Raw genomic sequence first — 19,491 nt, forward strand, 5'->3', positions numbered from 1 at the left:
CAGTTGACTCACTTGTCTGGTGTATATTTCTCTAAGTAATAGAGCGGGATAGGATATATTACTGACTTGCTTCTGCATTTTTTTAATTTACATTTGCACTTCTCTAAGCACTCCCAGGAGAGACAATTGCATGGGTTTTAGAGTAACATGTACTTAGTGCTTGTAAAAGTCCATTTTTTTTGACTGAAATGTTATTATAAGGGACAATACACTTGTCCATGCTAATATTTTTAAACAAATGTTTTGACCTGTTCGAATGAGTTGGGTCTATAGATAACTGAACTAATGTTCCCCTGTAGTAAACTCTTGAATGCAGAGAAACTGGAATATGATGTCGTTCTGTCTTAGTAAATGACTGGACTAGAAAATGCATGCTTGTGTTGAGGCTGTTCCAGTTCAGAGGAGGGTTGCTTTTGCTTCCTGCCTCCATCACCCTTGCCTGGCATAACAAAAAGTGGTGAGGAACTTGCTCGGTTGCTGATCTGGCTTCTCTGCTGGCCAAGTCATAGATCAGAGGACAAATAAAAATGTAAGTAGCATAAAGTTGCAAGTATAATAGTAGGAGGTATTAGAATGTTGTTCATGCTTTTAAATACGTGTATCCTGTTTCCTGAAGCCTATCACAGCTTCTGGCATTATCAGAACAATCAGTTTGCTGGTATTAGAAATTCTTCACATTCCTTAGTGTAGAAAAGTAAGATAAAGTTCTTTAAAGTGGCTAGGAGATAAATTGTGGGCTATCCACTTATCTCAACTACTGCAAATAAATAGTGCACTGATTTTTTTTCTTGTACATCCCTTGCCTCTAGTTATCAAAAGTTTAAATGCTTTCTCATTATTCTAATCTCTTCTTCCTCTTGGTAGTTTTTTGTATTCACAGAACCTTCTGTCTTCAAAAGTGTTGATTCTTTCTCTTGACTGTTCATAGAAAAAGAATTTCAGCCAGTCTCCTTTTCTGCAGAAGCAGTATCTTTTACAGATGTTTCTAAATTCTCCCCAGTAGCATGAGGTCGATGTGAGTTTCTTAAATCTCTTGCCTACTTCCTCACCCCAGACTGTACACTGAAAAATGAACAGCTAAGCAAACATGGTTGTCCTATCTGAAAATAAAAAGCAAAAATAGATGTGTAAGAGTAGGAGAACTTAAATTCTCTCTTGCTGTTGGTAGTAATGAACAGCTGTATAGGTTTAGCTTGAAATAATGATATTTATCTGTCTGTGGGGTTAACAGCACCATCTTGCTAATAAGAATGTAAGTTGTAGAAAGTAGCTGATCTGTTTTGAGGATATAATTTGATGTGTTTTCTGGAGATTATTTCATTATTTCTCAGATACAGATAGAATTGTTTGACACTCCCTTACTGAACTGTAAATTGTGTATTTCTGTACAAAACCTGAAGCTGACTTTGTCAGCATATCAAGTGCAGAATATGTTGATTATATTTTTCAGTGTAAGTGTAGAGGAACATAAAAATTCTTCAGTCTCATGTTAGTCCAATACAGGTTCTGTTAATTAACACTCACTTGTGGGTTCATTGCAGCATGAGGAAAAACTTTGGTTAATAATCAAACCAGAGTGTTCTCATTTGCTGTAGTCTCCCTTAAGGGTAACTGCCTTTCTCCCAGTTCATTCATTTGTTTGAATATCCTAGATATTCATTAGTTTTGTTGAAGAGAACTTCCTGATAGAGGACCAGATAGGAGTAGAGTCATATTGCCTAGGTGGACTTGAAGCAGCAATCCAGCATGAGTTTAAGATGGCACAGAGCCTCAAGTGGAGATTCAATACTTGCACAGATAAGGAGACCAGGTGGCTTAATTAAAGTGTGTTTACAAAATACAGTGCATTCCTTTGTACTACTTAAAATTGTGGGGAAGAAAGCACCACTGATCAAGATGCAGTTTCATGAGGTATTGAAGCTGATCTGTCCTGGGCTGTCCTTGTTGTCCTTTATTACATGCTCTTGGCTACATGTTCCTACTCTGTCCTTCAAGCCAGCTCTTACAGTAATACAGTTGGCCAGATGAGCAAGTGCCTCTGAAAAACCTGTGTTGCGTGGGCACGGGCTTGTCTTTTTGGACAGGTTGTGTGAAAACTAATGCTGGGACAAGAAGGGGGTGTAGTGGTGGATAGGCAGAGGTGAGAGAAGGACAGGACAGTCTAAGTTGTCTTGGGTTGCTCTTGAAAGCTGAGCCAAGTTTTGTGAGCACCACATTTGGTTGAGAACTAGATAGTACAGTATCACTGAAGTGGTTAGAAACTTGAAGAGTTTCTTTCCTTTTAGACATAAAACCATAATATTCTTTGCTGGTCTTAAATACTTATGGCAACTGCTGTAAAAGACACTAACTCAGCTATAAATTCTTCTTTTCTTCTGTTTAAGAAAAATAGGCAGCTTGCTGCCAAAGCTACATGGACACTTGAGAGTCAGAATCTCACTTCTTAGGTCTCCAAGCTTAAGCACCTAACTCTAAAATTACCAGTGTGATTAACGCCACAGATCAGAACAGTAGTGCAGTGTTACACACGTTGTAAAAAGATGATGGATTGGTACCCATCACTTCCATTTGTAGGATAAACTGTGAAATTTAATTTTTTTTTTTTCCTGGTTTAGTCTTAAAAAACCACTAAAAATATAGCATATCAACATTTTTTGTTCAAACAGACTTCCTTTGGGGGAAAAAAAAAAGACTTCACTTTCTCCCCTTGGGTACTAGTATTTTATTTTTAACGTTCTTTTTCTGTGGGTGGAGGACCATTCTCACAGGGATTTCCTCCCTATTCTCCCAGCCTGGACTTCCCTTCCTTCCTTGTTTTCTTACAGGCATTTGTCACACTATGTCATCCAGCCAGATGTGATCAAATAGTTCCTGAAGGCTATGTATATTACTGCGAATTATTGTAGGTGGTCAGTGGAAACTGCACTGCAACTGGCTTGGACCTACAAATTAGAGTTGGAAACTCCTTGTGAACTCAGCATACCTCATGTAACTAGCTTAGCCTCACTCTGTACAAATGTGTGCTGCCCTGTTCTTACAGTTCTAGGCCAAAACTTAAGGCTGTTCCTTCCCTGCAATCCCTGCTCAGTAATTCAAGGATCATTCTTGCCTTTGTCTTCCTCTTTACCCTGTTTGTTTTTTTTTCTTGTTCACATGTATGAAGCTGTTTACCTTTCTTTCATAGGCAAAGAATTAAAATCTTTGCAATCTCTTTTCCCATTCACCTTTGTTACTACATCTGTAGCTTTCAAGGCTATAAAACCGTAGGATATTTTGGGTGGAGGTGATTTTAAAGATTATCTTGTTCCAATATGCCTGCCATGGGCAGGAACAACTTTCAGTAGACCGTTGCTCTAAGCCCTATCCAGCCTGGCCTATGGGTTAGCTAGTGTCTGTTTGTGGGAGCATGGCAGAAGTGTGTGCTTTTGTAACAGTTACAGAGCACTGGAGTGACCAGGTTGTTTTCCCTTTATAGTTAAAGGGGAGAGAAAGCTCAGAGGACTGCTGTTTCTTGCTACTACCTAGCAACACAGCCCAGAATCTGTTGGTCACTAGTTCTTGACAAGATAAGCTGCACAAATTCTACCAGAAAACAGATAAACTCCAGTTCTGAGATGTTCCAGTCTGAATGATGGGTGACTTCAAGAAATAGCCCTTTTTTGCAGCTGAAGGTCTTCATGCTTTATAGGATTTGAATAGCAACTAAGCCATTATGATCCCTTAAGCTATAAATCTACTTGGTTCAGAAGAGCACCTTGTGGTTACTGCTGGTACTGTCTAGGTGAAAAGGAAGTGGAGGTATACTGTGGAGAGGATAAGGCATGAGAGCTGCTCTACAAGATTGGCTTTTAGCCTGGTGATCTTGCATGAGATCTTGGTCACTCTTTGCTCCAGTTTGTAGAAGCTAATGAGATTTAACATATATGTACATTCCTCGGAAGTTCAGACTGATTAAAGGTCATGGAGATGCTTGGCTCCTCTGATGTCAATACTGGCCTGTTATGTACATTAGTGGTGGGTTTTTTTCCTTTTCTGCTTACAGTGAAAAGTTCAGGACTGTTTGCTTACATGTACTAAGTCTTGTCTTCTCTCCCTGTAAAACGAGCAACAGTAAAAATGCTACCACTGCTTGGGATAGGTTAATGATTAACTGAGTACCACTTAACAAAATCTTCTAGTCCACTGTTGGAAAGCAGTACATAATTTGAATTGCAATAAGAATTCTAACAGTAATGAAAAAAAATGGAAATGGGCAGTCACTGTAAAATGTGTAACAACTTCCTTTTTTTGGTATTCTTTTAATATAGACTATACAGATGAATTTTGCAGTCACTTTGAAACTGTTCTCATCTGACCCCTTTATTTGCTGCTTTCAATTTTTCCCCCTTCCCAGGTTAAAAATTAATTACGTGTTATAGTTCTTTATATTAAATTGTAGCAGCTTTCCTTGGAAAACAGGTATTTATGTCTGTGAAGTAGTCCACTTCCACAAAACACAAGCTGCTGCTTAAGTTAATCATGAACATGTGATGTTTCCTTATATGAAAATCTGGTGACCTGTTTGAGAAGATATGATTGTATCACATAGGTAATGGGATTACCACTCCATCATCCTTCTGGGTATGCAATAGCAGAGGTAAAGACAGGAAGTGTGGACTCCAGGTTATGTTAGTGGGATCTTGCCATGGCCTTGAGAGTAGCTGGAACTTGGCTCCAGGCATGCGAACATACAGCAATGCCATTTGGTCAGAGTGAGCTTTCTGAGTTCTTCAGTGTGGCCCCCTTCATATTTGAAGGGCTGCAATTGTTTCATCTGCTTCTGTCACTTGTACTTGGTCAAGCTCTAGCTCTTTTCTCAGCCATTAAAGTGCAAGGAGAGAGACTTTTGAGAAGTAGTTGATTCAATGGTGCACCATGCTACTTAATGAAAAACTTTGTGCTTAAAGTTGAATAAGCTTACTGCCATTTGTATTTTAGTTCACTTTTTCTACATGGGATGGTAAGCATAAGTAAGTGTGGACAGTTTTCATATCTCAGATGATTTGTGAAAAAAAACTTCTCTCTGCTCTGTAAGAGGATTTAAATTACTCCCAAACTGCTTTCTGTGGCCGTAGCAATTTTCTTAGAAGAGGAGTTGAAAGCTGGCGTGCTACCAACCATGTACAGTTTCAATATGCGCTTTACAAGCCTTTGCACTGCAACTCAGCAACCCAAAAAAGGGGCCAGCATTTATCACTCTGTTCCTACTGTTTCACTCTTGATGTCTTTTCTTCTAATGAGGTATATAGAAATAAGCTTACTTAAAACACCTTTAAGCTACTTACCTGGTAGTAAACAGATGCCACCAGAAATCAAGGCAGTCATTCAATCAAAGCAGTCATGTTAACTTCTTTGAAATGTTTTTTGTTCTCAGTACAGCAGGTTGTTTATGTACTGATTAGTTGTTTCTGCTGCAGTAATTGTACTCACTGTCTAGTTTACCTATAGGGTGTCTATTTGCAGAATTGTATACTACATGGATGTTGGGGGAAATGCACAGTTATTTGTCCTTTTTTACCATGTTTTAAAACAAAATCTACTTTTTGTTTTGTTTGGGGATTTAGCATTATGTAATTTAGCCACTTTAATCTATTGCTTGCTCAGCTGATCAAAGGAAAGGGGGAGAGTGGGCATGGTGTTATTTGGTTGAAGGCTGGACTTCATGATCTTGGAGGGCCTTTTCAACCTTACCGATTCTGTGAGAAAGTAGCGTAAAAACAAGTTTGATTTCCTGAGGTTATTGCTCCTGCAAACGTGTATTCCGTGGCAGGTAGTTCTTACCAGAAATAAGTTAGACCTGAATATAATTGTCAGAAGTCTTGAAGACTTCTTTGGCATGACTGTCAGTATAGTGCAAGTTAACTTCTAGGAGAGGGAATTGGTAATATATCAGTGTGTAAATTCTGAGAGCTATAATTTGTACCCAGGTCTCAGATGCCATGTTCATAACTTGTATATTTTCATGCAGAAATCTTCCAAAGTGTACAAAAGCTGTGTAAGGTATAGTCTCATTACCTGGAGATGCAATCCATTCAAAGTGTCCATTGGTGTCCCTGCAGTTCTCTTGTTCCCATTACCTGCATGGAAACTACTTGCATGAAATCTTTTAACTCCCTGTGACAGAATCTGTGTGTATTTTTTGTCTTATCTGTAAACACTAGCCACATTATAGTGTATAGAACAAGGCTGGCAAATCAGATACAAGCCAAGGTCATGGGGTAGTGGCAAAGGGAGGGGGCATGAAAGACTGCCTGCCGTCTATAATCGTTTAGTCATGTGAGGGGTAAAGGCTTTTTCTTTAATGTAATCTTGGTGCAATGTGGTTCAGTAGCAACTCACCTTATGGATGGAAGACTTTGAACTTTGTATTTTGTTTAACATCCGTACCTGATGAGGAATCTGAGTCTTTCTGAAGTAGTCTTCTAAAAGAGAAATGTCTATAAACAGGATTTGGTTTAAGTATGTGCATTGCATGATACTTAGGAAATTTGAGTTATGCATGTTTGGTAGCTTCCTCCATGCATGTTTAGAAATGATTTTTTTTGATTTAACCACATGTATTTCTTGTTTTTGTTTTTTGTTTTCCTTCCCCCAACAGCTGGCTTACCCCTTGGTGTTCTAAACTTGGCCAAAATAAAACCGTATCAGAGAGGCTTTTTCTGTAATGATGACAACATCAAGTATCCGTTCCATGACAGTACCATCACATCCACTGTCCTCTACACAGTGGGGTTCACCCTGCCCATTTTCTCTGTAAGTAGCTAATATATAGGGAGCTTTGGTGATGGGAGTAAAATGTATGCCTTCCAAGAGCTCAGCACGGTAAATGAGTTAAAGATGAGTCTATATAGGTAAAATCCCATATATGTGTAGACATATGCATGTGAAAGGTGCTGTTGCTACTTTCTGTTTGCCCTGAAAATCTGGAACTATTCTCTAACTGCTAGTGTTGCTAATTTCATTTGTTTTAGGAGCAGAAAAAAAATTTGGACTAGGCTTTTATCACTGGAGAAGAAAAATTATCTTCCAAAATGTTACAGAATGATTAGAATGGGTTAGTCCGGTAACTTAAACACTTTGTGATGTTAAAAGTTGGCACTGTAATGCAGTGCACATACCTATAACTGATCACTGTTGCTTCCATGTACTTTCTTAAAAAATAAGTCTAATTTTGACTCAAAAGCTTTTTCTAGCTTAAAAGTAATGTGATTACTCTTTAAAGAAGAGTGGGATAAAATGGGATACAGAGACTGAAAATCTAATTGCTCGTAGAAAAGAGGCTCAGTGTTTTAAAGACCACATGATTTTGACAAAGAACAATTTAATTCTTTAGTAGGTTTTTCTAATGATATTTTAAGCCTGCTTGTATCCCAGTTTTTAGTAAGGTTTGAACTGACTTAGACAATCAAAATATAACAGTGCAGAATAGCTTTGAATCTGAAACTACATCTTGTTTCTGCCTGCAGTACTTGACCAAGCCATATGAAAGATATGGTATTATTATCTAACAAATGTATAAGCTGAATTAATTAGTAAGACATATATGAAATGGTTTAAGGATGGAAGGCAGTCATTTAAAACAAGTGAACAGCTACCTGCAGAACTTCTATGTATATTACTGTAGTTTTGCCTTTAGTGCTTATTTATTGAAGCTTCCATTAGACCTGTGCAATCAGTAGGAGGTTAACACAACAAGTTATCACTAGTATAGTTTCACTTTTAAGGAAAGTTTGTCACTTTGACAAGTACATATATCTTCAGCACACCTTTGGGAAAATTTATTTTCCAGTAGTTTCCTGTATACCTTGATAGATATGGGTACAGGTGAACTAACAATTGCAGCTCTCTGCACTTTCAGACCTTTAAAGAAATGTTCTAGTTGTAGTTCAATAATCTGTTGAATTGCTTGATATTTTTATTATCTTTCATTTGAAGTTGTTCCTGTAATATAAAGTCAATTGAGAGTGTGTTTTTTCCTGGCTCTAAAGCAATGGAGAAACATCTAACTTAGAGCTAATTCTGAACATTTAAAGAGTGGTTTGGACTATTAAAATTTTAGATAACCTTCGTGTAGTTAAAGTTACAGCTTATAATTAGATGTGTCAGTAATTCCAGTCTATTGTGATATTTTTCTGCTATGATATTTTTGTAGGAGTCACACAGTGGATTTTCATTGCTTGTCTTTGTGCAGGGCCCTGGAGTTTATAATTGGAACAATCACTTCTGGTTTCCACGCTGAGAGGTTTAAAAAAAAAAAAATTCTAGAGCACTTGTAGTTGTTAAAATACAGTCTAACCAGATCATTTGCTTTTCAGTCTGAACATTTTACAAACCTTAAAGCAACTGCTCAGTGTAGTTAACATGTTGACCTGGCTCTCTTAATCTCAATTTTAGATTTAGAGAGCTCTTTAGTCTCATGCAAGAGGTGAAAAATCTTCCATAGCTACTGAAAACTAAGGGCCAGAGTAAGCTGTACAGCTAGGGACTATGAGACAGGATATTACAATTTCCTGAATTGAAAGTGGGTTCCCAGTGAATGGTTTCTGTCTTCAAGATTGCCTTTATTCAAAATGGGCAGGGAAAGTTGATCAGTCTGGGAATCTGAATTCAGAATGTTTTTTGTTTGGTCTGACTCAATAGAGGCTTGAGACTTTCCAAGACAGTTTAAGTTTTTGGGTGTAGTGTGTTCACTCAGTATCAACAGGAACACAGCTTGCTCATGAAAGGTTTTTGGGCAATAACTCTGATTATCCTGCATCTAGTAAAAATTGTTATCCTCACATGAGACTTTACTGAAAGGCACAGAATCCTCAATGAAGGAATTGACGATAAAAATTTCATCTAGAGTCTATAAATTGCACTTTTGTACAGACTTTTCTTCCCTAATGAGACTACCTCAAAGATGATGCCTGAGTGGTAGAACTCTTTTTATGCATATGCCCTTTGCTGCACTATGGGCCTGCTTGTCTTCAAAATGTAATAAGAAATGGCCGGAACATCTTGTTGTATAATAATAATAATAATACTAAAAGATCTTGTTGAGACAGGCCTGTTATGGAATATAAAATAACTTCAAAGAGGGGAAAAAACCAACAAACAAAGCAACCCTCAAAAAACTCAAAACATACATAGATATTTTATTAAGTTTCTTATACATAAAAGAAACTAGGCTGCATGAACATGGATTTGTTTTTATGACATTTTCTGAAGATTTACAAGATGTGCTAGAAACTCAGGAATCTTAAAAAAAATTAGAAGAATGCTCTTAGGAATCATAATTCTCTTTGTAGCTCTGAACCCTTTCTGTTGCCATTGCCATGTTTTATCAGGAAATAAAATATCTGAGAAATTAATGTTTATTCTTTTCCAAGTGCCTCTTCATAGTATAATGCTTCTCAGTTTTCCAAATTGTTCTCTTTGTCTGGATGGGAACCACAGTTTTTCTATGGGAATTTTTTGAGATTTAGAGTCAAACAAGACTTGATATTGGTCTAGAAGACTGAATCTCTCTAGGTGGCTAGGCCAGTGTCCAGAGCGAGAAAAGTCCACAGAGCAAGGAAAACCTCTCTGAAAGAAACACCCTTCTCATCAGAGGAACAGAGCAACAGGGCAACATGAGGGTTGCTACATTTTGTCTGCTCCCTGTTCTAGGTTTTCAACAGGATTTCTGTGGTTCCTGCCAAGGCTTTGCCTGGCAGCTCTGTTCCAGAGCTGAATGCTCATGACCTGCTGGTAGGTTTCTATTACAAGATGGACTGATGTAGACAGAAGAGTTTAGATCTTCTAACGCAGCCAAAGTGCTGCACTGAGTTTCCGGGAAAAAAAGTAGTTCTCCACAACCTGTTGCTACCAAAACAAGTAATGCAAATGCTGATGTTCCTGACAGGGAAGTGTCTGTCAGTAAACAGTGTTTTGATTAAGTCACTTCTCTGGGATATGTGCTGCTGTTTGGAACATCTTTGAGAGAAAGGAACATGATGAGGCATATAGGACTTGATATCTCCTCCTTGAACAAATCCAAAAGATATTTAAGTGATCAGGTTACATTAATTTCAAAGTAGTTTAAACAACATCAAAAACAGGGCAAAATCAAAACATTCCTAGGTTTGGTTTGGCAAAATGTCCTCAGTATCATGATGACTTTCCAAAAGGGACCTAGGTAGCTTTGCTCCTGTGCCAGCTTTAACCTATTAAGCATTAGGCTTGGTGGTTTTGGGAATGTTTACTTAACACCGTGTATAATGATGTTCTGACTGAAGCTTTTCCCTCCTACAGATTAGCACAGTCATACTTTGGAATCAATTTATTGATTTCTTTTATAGCAAAAGACACTGACCTTTAACAGCCTGTTTATGAAAGGGATGGGAAGGGAAACTTTTATTGACAGCAGCTATTAGATTGACCAACAAAAGTACTCACTGGGCTAGTTTTGTATGTCTTAATGGACAAATGTAGTTACTACTGTGATAGAGATTAATAAATCAGGGGACTAATGAAACCTGTTGAAGACTGTTGATTGGTAGATGTGCTCTTCACTTTTTCAGCAGTGTCAAAGCTTTATGACCCACTGTTAGTTTTCCAACTAATTGAAATTAAACCTGTTGTTTGACACTAGAGTGGGCTTCAAGTTAAATCTTAGGTTTCAGGTTACTTGTACGTGGTCTTATTATGCTCTCAGCAAGACTGCCTCTTATCTGTTAAACTTCTTGAAAAGGTGTTCATGTTTTATCTTTTTTTTGGTGTATTTATGGCATTGGAAACTTTTTTGGGCAATGCTGTTGAACTTCATAATCTGTCACAGGTTCCACTTGATACTAACTGTTCACCTCGTACTACTACAGGTTAGCATTATCTTTGAACCCAACGTTATTCTGAGGAATAAACAAAAATATATATATTTTGGTTCTCTTTTTAAAGCCAACATAGTAATAATAACCCATGGTTTTACTCTGTGAAGGGTTAATATGCAGGGTGATGCACTTTGGTGAGCTGTTGAATTGATGAGTAATTCCTGGCTGAGATCTGAGCAGTGGGGGACAGATGCTGAGAAGTAGCAGCATCCAGCTTTTGACTCTGCTTTTTTGACCTGTCCATGGTGTGGGTGTTCTGGTGGGCTTGGTTTGAAATCAGGTGAGGAATGATCTGAGGAGCACCATTTGCCTCTGTTACTTGTACAAATAACTCTTACTAAGTGCAGCTGTAATTATTATTACACCTTTATTTAAGTAAATAAACTGTAGCAACTTGCTTGTTAGCCCTATGGACTTGGTACTGTACTTTCCTCAACCCTTCAAGTACCTTTCTTAATATAGTGATGGAGAATGCACACAGTGTATGAAACTGAGTAAGACAGTTGGCATTGTGACTGTGGGAGGAACTCCAGACAAGGGCTTTTAAAATGCTAAGTGAAGTTTGGTCACAGCTATGAGAAAGCCAAGCAGTCACATTGGTATAAAGGAGTTTAAGTATTATTTAGTAGAGTATACAAAAGGGTAAAATGGAATAGGGAGAAATGTAGGTTGAGGGAGTTGCAGCTTATTTGGAGTATTGTAATTTAAGGAAAAAACCTAAACAGTCTGTGGTGTAGATTTTTCTCAAGACTGACACACAGTTACTAATAATGGGCTCTTCACATTCAGGACTTAGACCAGAGACTGGAGGGGGTATCAAAAAAGGGAAGCAACCACACTAGGAACTGGAGACAAGGAACAGGGAAAGTAAAGCAGAGAGCGTTCCTTTTTGTACTACCTCTTCTACTTCCCTTCATCTGGCTCACGTCATTGTGCCTCTTTCTGTTCTGCCTTGAGCAAGGAAATGCTCATGCAAAAAGCTGGTTTTTAACCCACCTTTTCAGGAGAAAGCTGAATGTCAAAAAATGGAACTATTGATCTTGGTGAACTGTGGTGTGATGGTTTATTTCTTGGTGCTCTCCTGAACTCTAACACTTATGAGAAATGGAAAGTAGCACTGTTCTTACACTGAGGAGAAGCCAAAGTCTTAACTTAATCTGCAAACAGCTTTGTGACACTATACCCAACCTTCACAGAATGTGAGCATTAATATAAGCACAAAAGTTTTAAGCAAGCTTTTACAAAACGAATGTTTTTCCAGGCAGTAGTTCTAATGTTGTAATGAATAATGTGGATGTTTTTGCTGATGGAATTAGTAATGAAGTATCTACAGCATATTTGGGGGAAATGTTAACTTCTACTTTCTATCTGAATTTCTGGTGTAAAGAGACTTAAAGCTCAAAATATTACTTATGCTTTTTAAAAAATAAGTCTAGGAGTCACTTCTAGTTTAAAGCTACAGCAAAGAAGCACAAAAGTGGTGGCAGCTTTTTTTGAGGTGCTGGGAGAGAAGATAGCAAAATCTTTTAAACTTTGTTTTGTTTCTGAGCTCTGGAGAAAGATTGTTACTACCCACTACTTAAGCATAGGTGTTGAAACATACTACTTTGTCAGGAACATATCCACTGTTTTCTGGTGTCAGTCACATCTGTTCTTATCCTAATCCCTGTGATAAACCAGGAAGATGGAGAACTCAGGCTAAAACTTCATTTTTTTAGAAAATCTCATTATTAGATGTGTATATTCAAATGGTTACTTGAACCAAATCTTAAGAAAATGTCATGAGACCAGATAAAGAATCCTTAAATGAACAAATAATTTGCTTAACTGTGAGAAGTGAGCAGTAGGAGTAAGTGCCTCTTGTCCTTTGCAAGGAAGGAAGCTGTTAAGTAGAGCTCTCTGTGAGTCTATCCTGTTCAGTATAGTCACAAGTGCCCTGGAGGAGAGAAAGCATATGCAGTGAGGCAGCAAAGTAGGGAACTCAGAGCAATAAATACAAAAGATGACAGTAACATAGCTGGTGAAATACAGTGTGGATAAATGCCAAGTGATATCCTTCCTGAGGTGAGTGGGAAGGACAACTTGAGGGAGGTATATGATCTGATGTTCTCTCTCTTTGGAGTAGTAATGGTCAGCTTTAGTGGAGAGATCAACTTCATGCCCAGGGAAGAAACATAATCAAGATTAGAAATTTGGAAAGCAATAGGCCTGTTATGCAGGATACTTATTGAAAAAACGTAATGTAATCAGTCAGAAATCACTCCAGTTTGAGGAAATCTAATACATTATATTATATGAGTTGGACTTTTGGACAAGGGTATAGTGATTGTCTAAAATATGTCTTATCAGTTGAGCTACTTGTATCTCTACTCTGTGTATTCTGACTGAAACATTTCAGAGCCTATATTTCTCCCTATATCTTTATTATCAACTCTGTAGTTCCTGGATTCTTGGTTCCTTGTTGGATCAGTATTGCTTTTTTTTCTAGTACCTACTGCATATGCACTTGGCTGATTTACAGCCTGACTGCTGAACTGTGCGAAACCAAACTCTTGTTTTTGAGATATTGAAGAGTATATCCTAGCAGTCCCTCTCTGTTTACACTTTAGACAGATTAATTAAAACTAAATGCATTCACCAATTCTGACTGAATACTGTTTCAGAAGAAAGTTCTTGTCGGATGGTTAGAAGTGTTAATGCCTTTGAAAAGACTTGTGTAATGGTCACACCATTATATTGATATACAACAATCACAGGAAGCAGACATTATTTTCCCCCTGCTATTTTTAACTGACAAGCTCCCAACTCAACAGAGTTGTTTAACCTCCAAATGCATGACTCTGAACTCATTACTGCACAAATCTCTGTATGTTCTGTTGCCTCAGTCTTTATGAGTTGTTTTGCAGGCAGAACTGGCTGGCCTTGATCTTCCACTGTATCAAAGAATTGCCAGCTCTGTCAGCAGTACATCTTCTACTTACTCATTAAGGATGCATATGCACCATGTAACACCAGCTTGTTGGCTCTATCTTTGAGATTACCCTACAGGTAACCTCTTCCCAACCTTATAATTCCTCTTCACATATGTGTTGTAATTTTCCCATTAGGCAATTTCTTCACTGTGTTACAACTGGCACAGAAGATGCTCCTCTACTGTCTCCACTTCTTACATAAAAGGAGTACTTAGACTCCCCAATTTCTTCTGCTTTCAGGGAAAACTGAGCCAAATTAATTCTCCATTTACTGTGCCAGACTCTGCCCTTGGAAATTGTAGCTTTTTTAGGAGCAAAATGGTTGTTTGTAGGATATTGTAGGACCTTTCTTTTAACTAGATGTGGCAGTGTGACTGGCAGATGAGCAGGATTTCTTCTCACAGTCATCTGGTGTTGTCTTTGCTACTTTTTCTTGAGAAACTACTTTAGATTTTTATGTGAATAAATCTGTTGAAGTACACCACTTCCTATACTACAGAAAACATTTTTTCCTCAGTTGTATCTGTAAAATTAAAGACAGTGAGACTAGTGATAGTGGTACCATTATAAAGACAGGTATCATTCAGTATCTTCAGTCATATCCAGTCTTCCTGTATGTACCAGGAGCTTCCATGCTCAGGAAATTGCTGCTGTGATGCAAAAACTTGTTCCTCTCTTCTGAAATTGTGGTATCTGTCAGAGTGAAAAAGTAACATGTCTATCACAACTATAGGGAAACCCTACTATTGTACTTGATATAGTAAGAAGCTTTCTCTTTATCACTTAGGACAGTTCTTCTGCTTGTTTGTTCTGCTTGCAGTAATGAAAAAATTGAACTATTTTTTCCTGTCCCTTTATTTTCTTACAGCGAGAGAAACTTTCACTGCAGAAAGTATTTAAACTATATATTTGAAATAATTTTTATTTGATTTTAGAAATGAAAACACCTTGAAAACCCACAAAAGCAGACTTTGGTGATTTATTTAAAACAGAACAGAACCCTCAGTATTGTGAGAAGGTTCTCTTACTGGCTTCATGTGCCAGAAACACTTGATGCCCCTCTGGTTTGACTTCTACTTTTGTCCTCTCTCTCACCAGTTAGTAATAGTGAAGTCAATCCATATGTGTTAAAAAGAAGTAAATTAAACCTGCTGTATGGAGCATGTCCTGAGGGATTAGGTATTGATGTTGGAGAGTACTTCAACCAAAAAGATACCAAAAGCCCCTACTGGCATGGTTTTCCAGGCTAATGACTGCCGTGGATTGAGCAAGAAGTAAATTACAGATGTTGTAGTTCTGTGACTTCAGTTTACAGTTTAACTGTGTTAAGTTAATCTGATCAATTTTACTGTAATCTGTTTTTTAGAAATTAAAACTTTTCTCACAGACTTTCATGGAGCCTGTATCCTTTCAAAAATGAAAGGTGCTGAGAACAGCAGTAAGATAAATGACTGGTGGAATTACTTCTTGACTCTGTTGTGCAGTTGGGGGAAACTGAAGAAACCCTTGTTACATTTCCTATATAAGGTTTATTAACAGTATTGTATTTCAGTGCATAGCTCTTCCAATTGATAGTTACTTAATGGCAACTTAATGGTTACCACGTAGATACCTAGGACTTCTAAAACTCAAAGTAAAGGAGGTGGAAAGAAATTATGAAAGAAGACAGTAACTTTATTTTAGCTGTTCATACTTGCTTACAAAGCAAAACAAAAACAAACATTGAGTTCTTTGGTATTTTGTTTGCATGATCTGGATACAGGAAGGTGCAATTACAGGCTAATTACATCATAATCTCAATATTGCTGAAGAGTGAGCACACACTTGAAGCAGCTTCACTCAGCATGGAAGAGCACAGATCCTCACTGCATGAGGGACTTCATTCCTATGATCCACACAGCACTGCTTTTTATTTCTGATTTAGTAGCTGGAAATTACGTTAAAAAAAGCTGCCCCCTGAATAACCCCATTGTTCTGAAAATTTTTGATCTCTCACCTTGAGACGCTGAAACATCCAGGTGTGGGTAGGAGGAAATGAGGAGTAAGGTACCATGACACCATTATTCACAGAGCAGGCCTTTAAAAAGGGTGATGCAGAGCTAGTGATTTGATGTCAGTGACACTGTCAAGCTATAAGCACAGGTGTTTGTGGCACTGTGCTGAAGCTGTGATAAGGTTTTTTTGGGCTGAACATAATTTTGTGAACAACTGCTTTACCATGATAATCAGAACTACCAACTCTAAAGAAGTAACCATGTAAGTAATTAAGAAACTCTGATCCGTATATGTCTAACTCTCTATATTTGGAGGTCCAAACAATATATTTTTCTCAAATACTCAGTCTTGAATGTTGATGTTAGCATGTGTGCAGGGTGAATGATGAACTTTTCATTCCATACATATTTTGTAGTAATAAGTGGTGTTGGAAACACCATGACGTTATGTTGACAAGTCGCCTTCCCTCACCATGGCTGTATATGCTTCTGCCTCATCCCTGACACAAGTCAGCTAAATACGAAACAATTGATGGTGTATCATGACATCTGTCACAACACCAACACAAGGGGAGGGAAAAAAATGAGGTCTGGGCTGCAGTGTTCTTTAAAATCCTGGTATTCTTCCTGTTAAGAGAAAGGGAGAGGAATTTTTTCCTAGTAGGAAAGGCAGTGTTTTTGCATTGTACTGTAGAGTCCAGCTCCTGGGCTCTGTGCTGGCTGGTATCTGAATAGTGCAGTGTTTTGGTGAGGCTCTGGCTTGGCTCTTAGCCCATCCTGCTGTCCTTCTGCTTTGTTGGTGTGCTTGGATGGCTTCCAGAGCTGTGTCATTGTAGTCCTGCTGGCATGGAATTGGAAACAGCCCCTCTTGACAGTGACAGTGGTCTTTTTCTGCCACTTTTGGAGGGGAGGTTTTGCATGCTATTGGTTTCATGACTACAGCAATACAGAAGGTACGTGGTTCCTTGCAACAGACTTAGCTAGAATTCATGGGCCCACATGATATATCTATAACTGCCTGATCAAGGAATAAGGTTGTGTCATTCGCCAGAGTTCACTTCAAGGAAATTTTCACCTTTTGAGCTATTAGTTTATTTGCTCTTTTATTTTCAAACTGAAGTATTCTTTTAAGCACTTTAGGGTATGCAGAACAAAACTGATAGCAAATTGTTGATGAAAACCCAGTTGTATCTCTTGTGATGGTCCCCAGGAGTCAGGCTGAGGACTTCATGGGTGTAGGTAAAGAGGGAAGAGGATTGGAAAGGATCCTAGGTCTTTTTGCTTCCCTTTCTTAGCGGTTCTCCTGAGACTTGGTTGGTATCCTATTTTATTCACTTTTTCTCCTGTTCTTCACATCTTTACTTTTACATGTACGTGCTTATTTGGGGCTAGCTGTGTATCTGGAAAGGAAGAGGTAGGCTATGCCTTGGCAGAGAGGTCTTGAGGAGAGACCTGAGACTACAGCAAAATCTACTTCTGCTGGGAAGGAAGGATGGAGACTGTTTCTATCTTTGCAATCCCTTACTGTTGGATGGGAGTGTCTCCCCAGATAATTCTTGTTGTGTAACTTTAAAGGAATATGCATTGTATGTGCAACACAGCTGAATTTTGACATTAAGTCAAGGGCTTTTGTGCTACTGGGCTCTAAATGCCTAGGCTAAAGAAGATTATTTATTGTTTGGTTAAGCATTCTTTGTAGTCCCCCACTTCTTGTTTTCCATACAGCCATTTCTTTCTGAGAGTATTCATCCCTGTACACAAACAGATTGTGTGGATGCTGTATGTGTGTTAAGGATGGAGGAACAGGTTTTAGAAATGTGATTCTATTAGTTTGTGGTGACTTGCATCCTATTTTGAGTTTTTTAAGAAAATCTTTGCTGTTCAAATGACTAGTTTTGGTTTGTTTTGGGTATCTTGATGTGCAATAGTGTGCAGCTATTGTGCACCTTAGTATTGTGTCTTGCTGGTATTAGATTGAGCCAAAGGCATCTTCTTTGGTGGAAGAGGTGAGGAGAAAATCTCCATGCCATGAGGCTGTAGGGCTTGTGCAGTGACCATGTTGTTCTAGGAAGCTATCCGGTGTGTGAGGAAGTGAGGGTATTGCATGCATGTGTAATTTCCTTTTCTCCATATTCCCAAAAGCTCCCTCTGCACTTGCACTCCGTGAAAAGCACCTCCTTTTCTGCTTTCATGAAATGCAATTTATGCTCTTCTGACTTGTAAAGCTGTCCAGAGAAGGTGTACAGGGGCAACTGGTGCTCACTGGAATATAAAGAAATATTTGATAATTGTGCCAGTAGCAGCAGATTGAGCACCTCAGTGGTTGTCACTGAACTATTTACTCAGTCACAGTTTTGGCATGCTTCCACACTTCAAGTGCCACAAACATGGAGATGAGAAGAATCCTGCCCTGCTTTCCTTCATTCAGCAATCCTTCCTGGAAGCTAAAAAGTCAAGGCAGTAGGCATTGGCCAAGAGAAGTGCATAACCTTCTAACTCCCTGCATGCCCATTCCTCTTTATGCACTTCTTTTTGGAAATGCGGGGGTATAATCATCACCACTTTGTTTTGCTTTTGTAATGTATTTTGTATTCCTTTTTGCCAGCTGGCTTGCCTTTTGCAATTCTCAGTTCACGACGTATCCCCTTCCAGAGAGGCGTTTTCTGTAGTGATGAATCCATCCGGTATCCATACAAAGAGGACACCATTTCTTATAAGTTGTTAGCAGGAATAATTATTCCTTTCAGTGTAATTGTTGTAAGTTAAACTTTTCTTCATTGCTTTTGATTTCAGTGGGGGTGGGAGAGAGGGAGGAGGGCGATATATTAATATATATAGACTTACAAAACTATATTCTGTAAGATTTCTCAACCTTAAAATAATGTCCTTAGGGCAGGTGCTAAAGAAGTAGAAATGATGGTCTGGCAAGTGTAACTAAAACGTTTTCTTTAACTGAGGTCAAACAGCTAGAATTATAGAACAGAAGAAGAATGCCTTTGGACCTTAGAACTATGGTGGCTTAATTCTATACTTAGAGAGAGAAAAACTTCTTAGCATATTTGTTGAAAAGAGCACTAATGTATTGGAAGTGACTGTCTCAAGTCTTTTTATTTTAGGACCTGCTACTTTCAGAATATCAGTGTGCATGACCTATTAAGTCAGCATTTTTTTATCTGCCACAAAATCTTCGAGAATACTTCTGTATGTGGAAGTGTAACAACAGCCTATTTAAGAGAAAGATTGACTTCCAGTCAGATGTTACCAGAAACATAAATAGAATAAAAAGACTAAGTAGGTGTGGAGTTTTCCCCTGGATATTTCCCTGAAGGTCAGGATAAAGCTCTGGGCCCATTTGTATTTAAATTACTGCAGGGGCTCACTTTCATACTGCACCTAACCTGGCTGAAAAACAGGGTACTTTTCCTCTTTCCTCTTTGTCACACCAGATCAGTGAGCTGGACGGGTTGTCTCTGTGACTGTCAATTTGGGATCTCTCTCTGACCACAGCTCCTAGCTCAGCTGAACTGTCTCAAGCATGTAGTGACTCTCTATCCCTAATACTTAATTGTATGCTGTCAGCTGAGCTAACCTAATAGCTTACTATGTATGGACAAAAGTTGAGGTCCCACTATTACA

General features: G+C 38.4%; 1 protein-coding gene across 2 annotated transcripts in view; it reads left to right on the plus strand.

Moving 5' to 3' along the window:
* PLPP1 (phospholipid phosphatase 1) overlaps positions 1 to 19,491 on the plus strand; it is a 62,376-nt gene that overhangs the window by 9,692 nt on the left and 33,193 nt on the right. Inside the window, exon 2 of one of the 2 annotated variants that reach the window (XM_039566946.1) lies at positions 6,638 to 6,792. In XM_039566946.1, coding sequence (XP_039422880.1) covers positions 6,638 to 6,792 — 155 coding nt within the window. Of the gene's footprint in view, positions 1 to 6,637; positions 6,793 to 18,460; positions 18,613 to 19,491 lie in introns of both variants that reach the window. The other variant, XM_039566947.1, reaches the window with a different exon arrangement.

Source organism: Corvus cornix, chromosome Z (assembly GCF_000738735.6).
Source record: "Corvus cornix cornix isolate S_Up_H32 chromosome Z, ASM73873v5, whole genome shotgun sequence".
NCBI classification, from domain to species: Eukaryota; Metazoa; Chordata; class Aves; order Passeriformes; family Corvidae; genus Corvus; species Corvus cornix.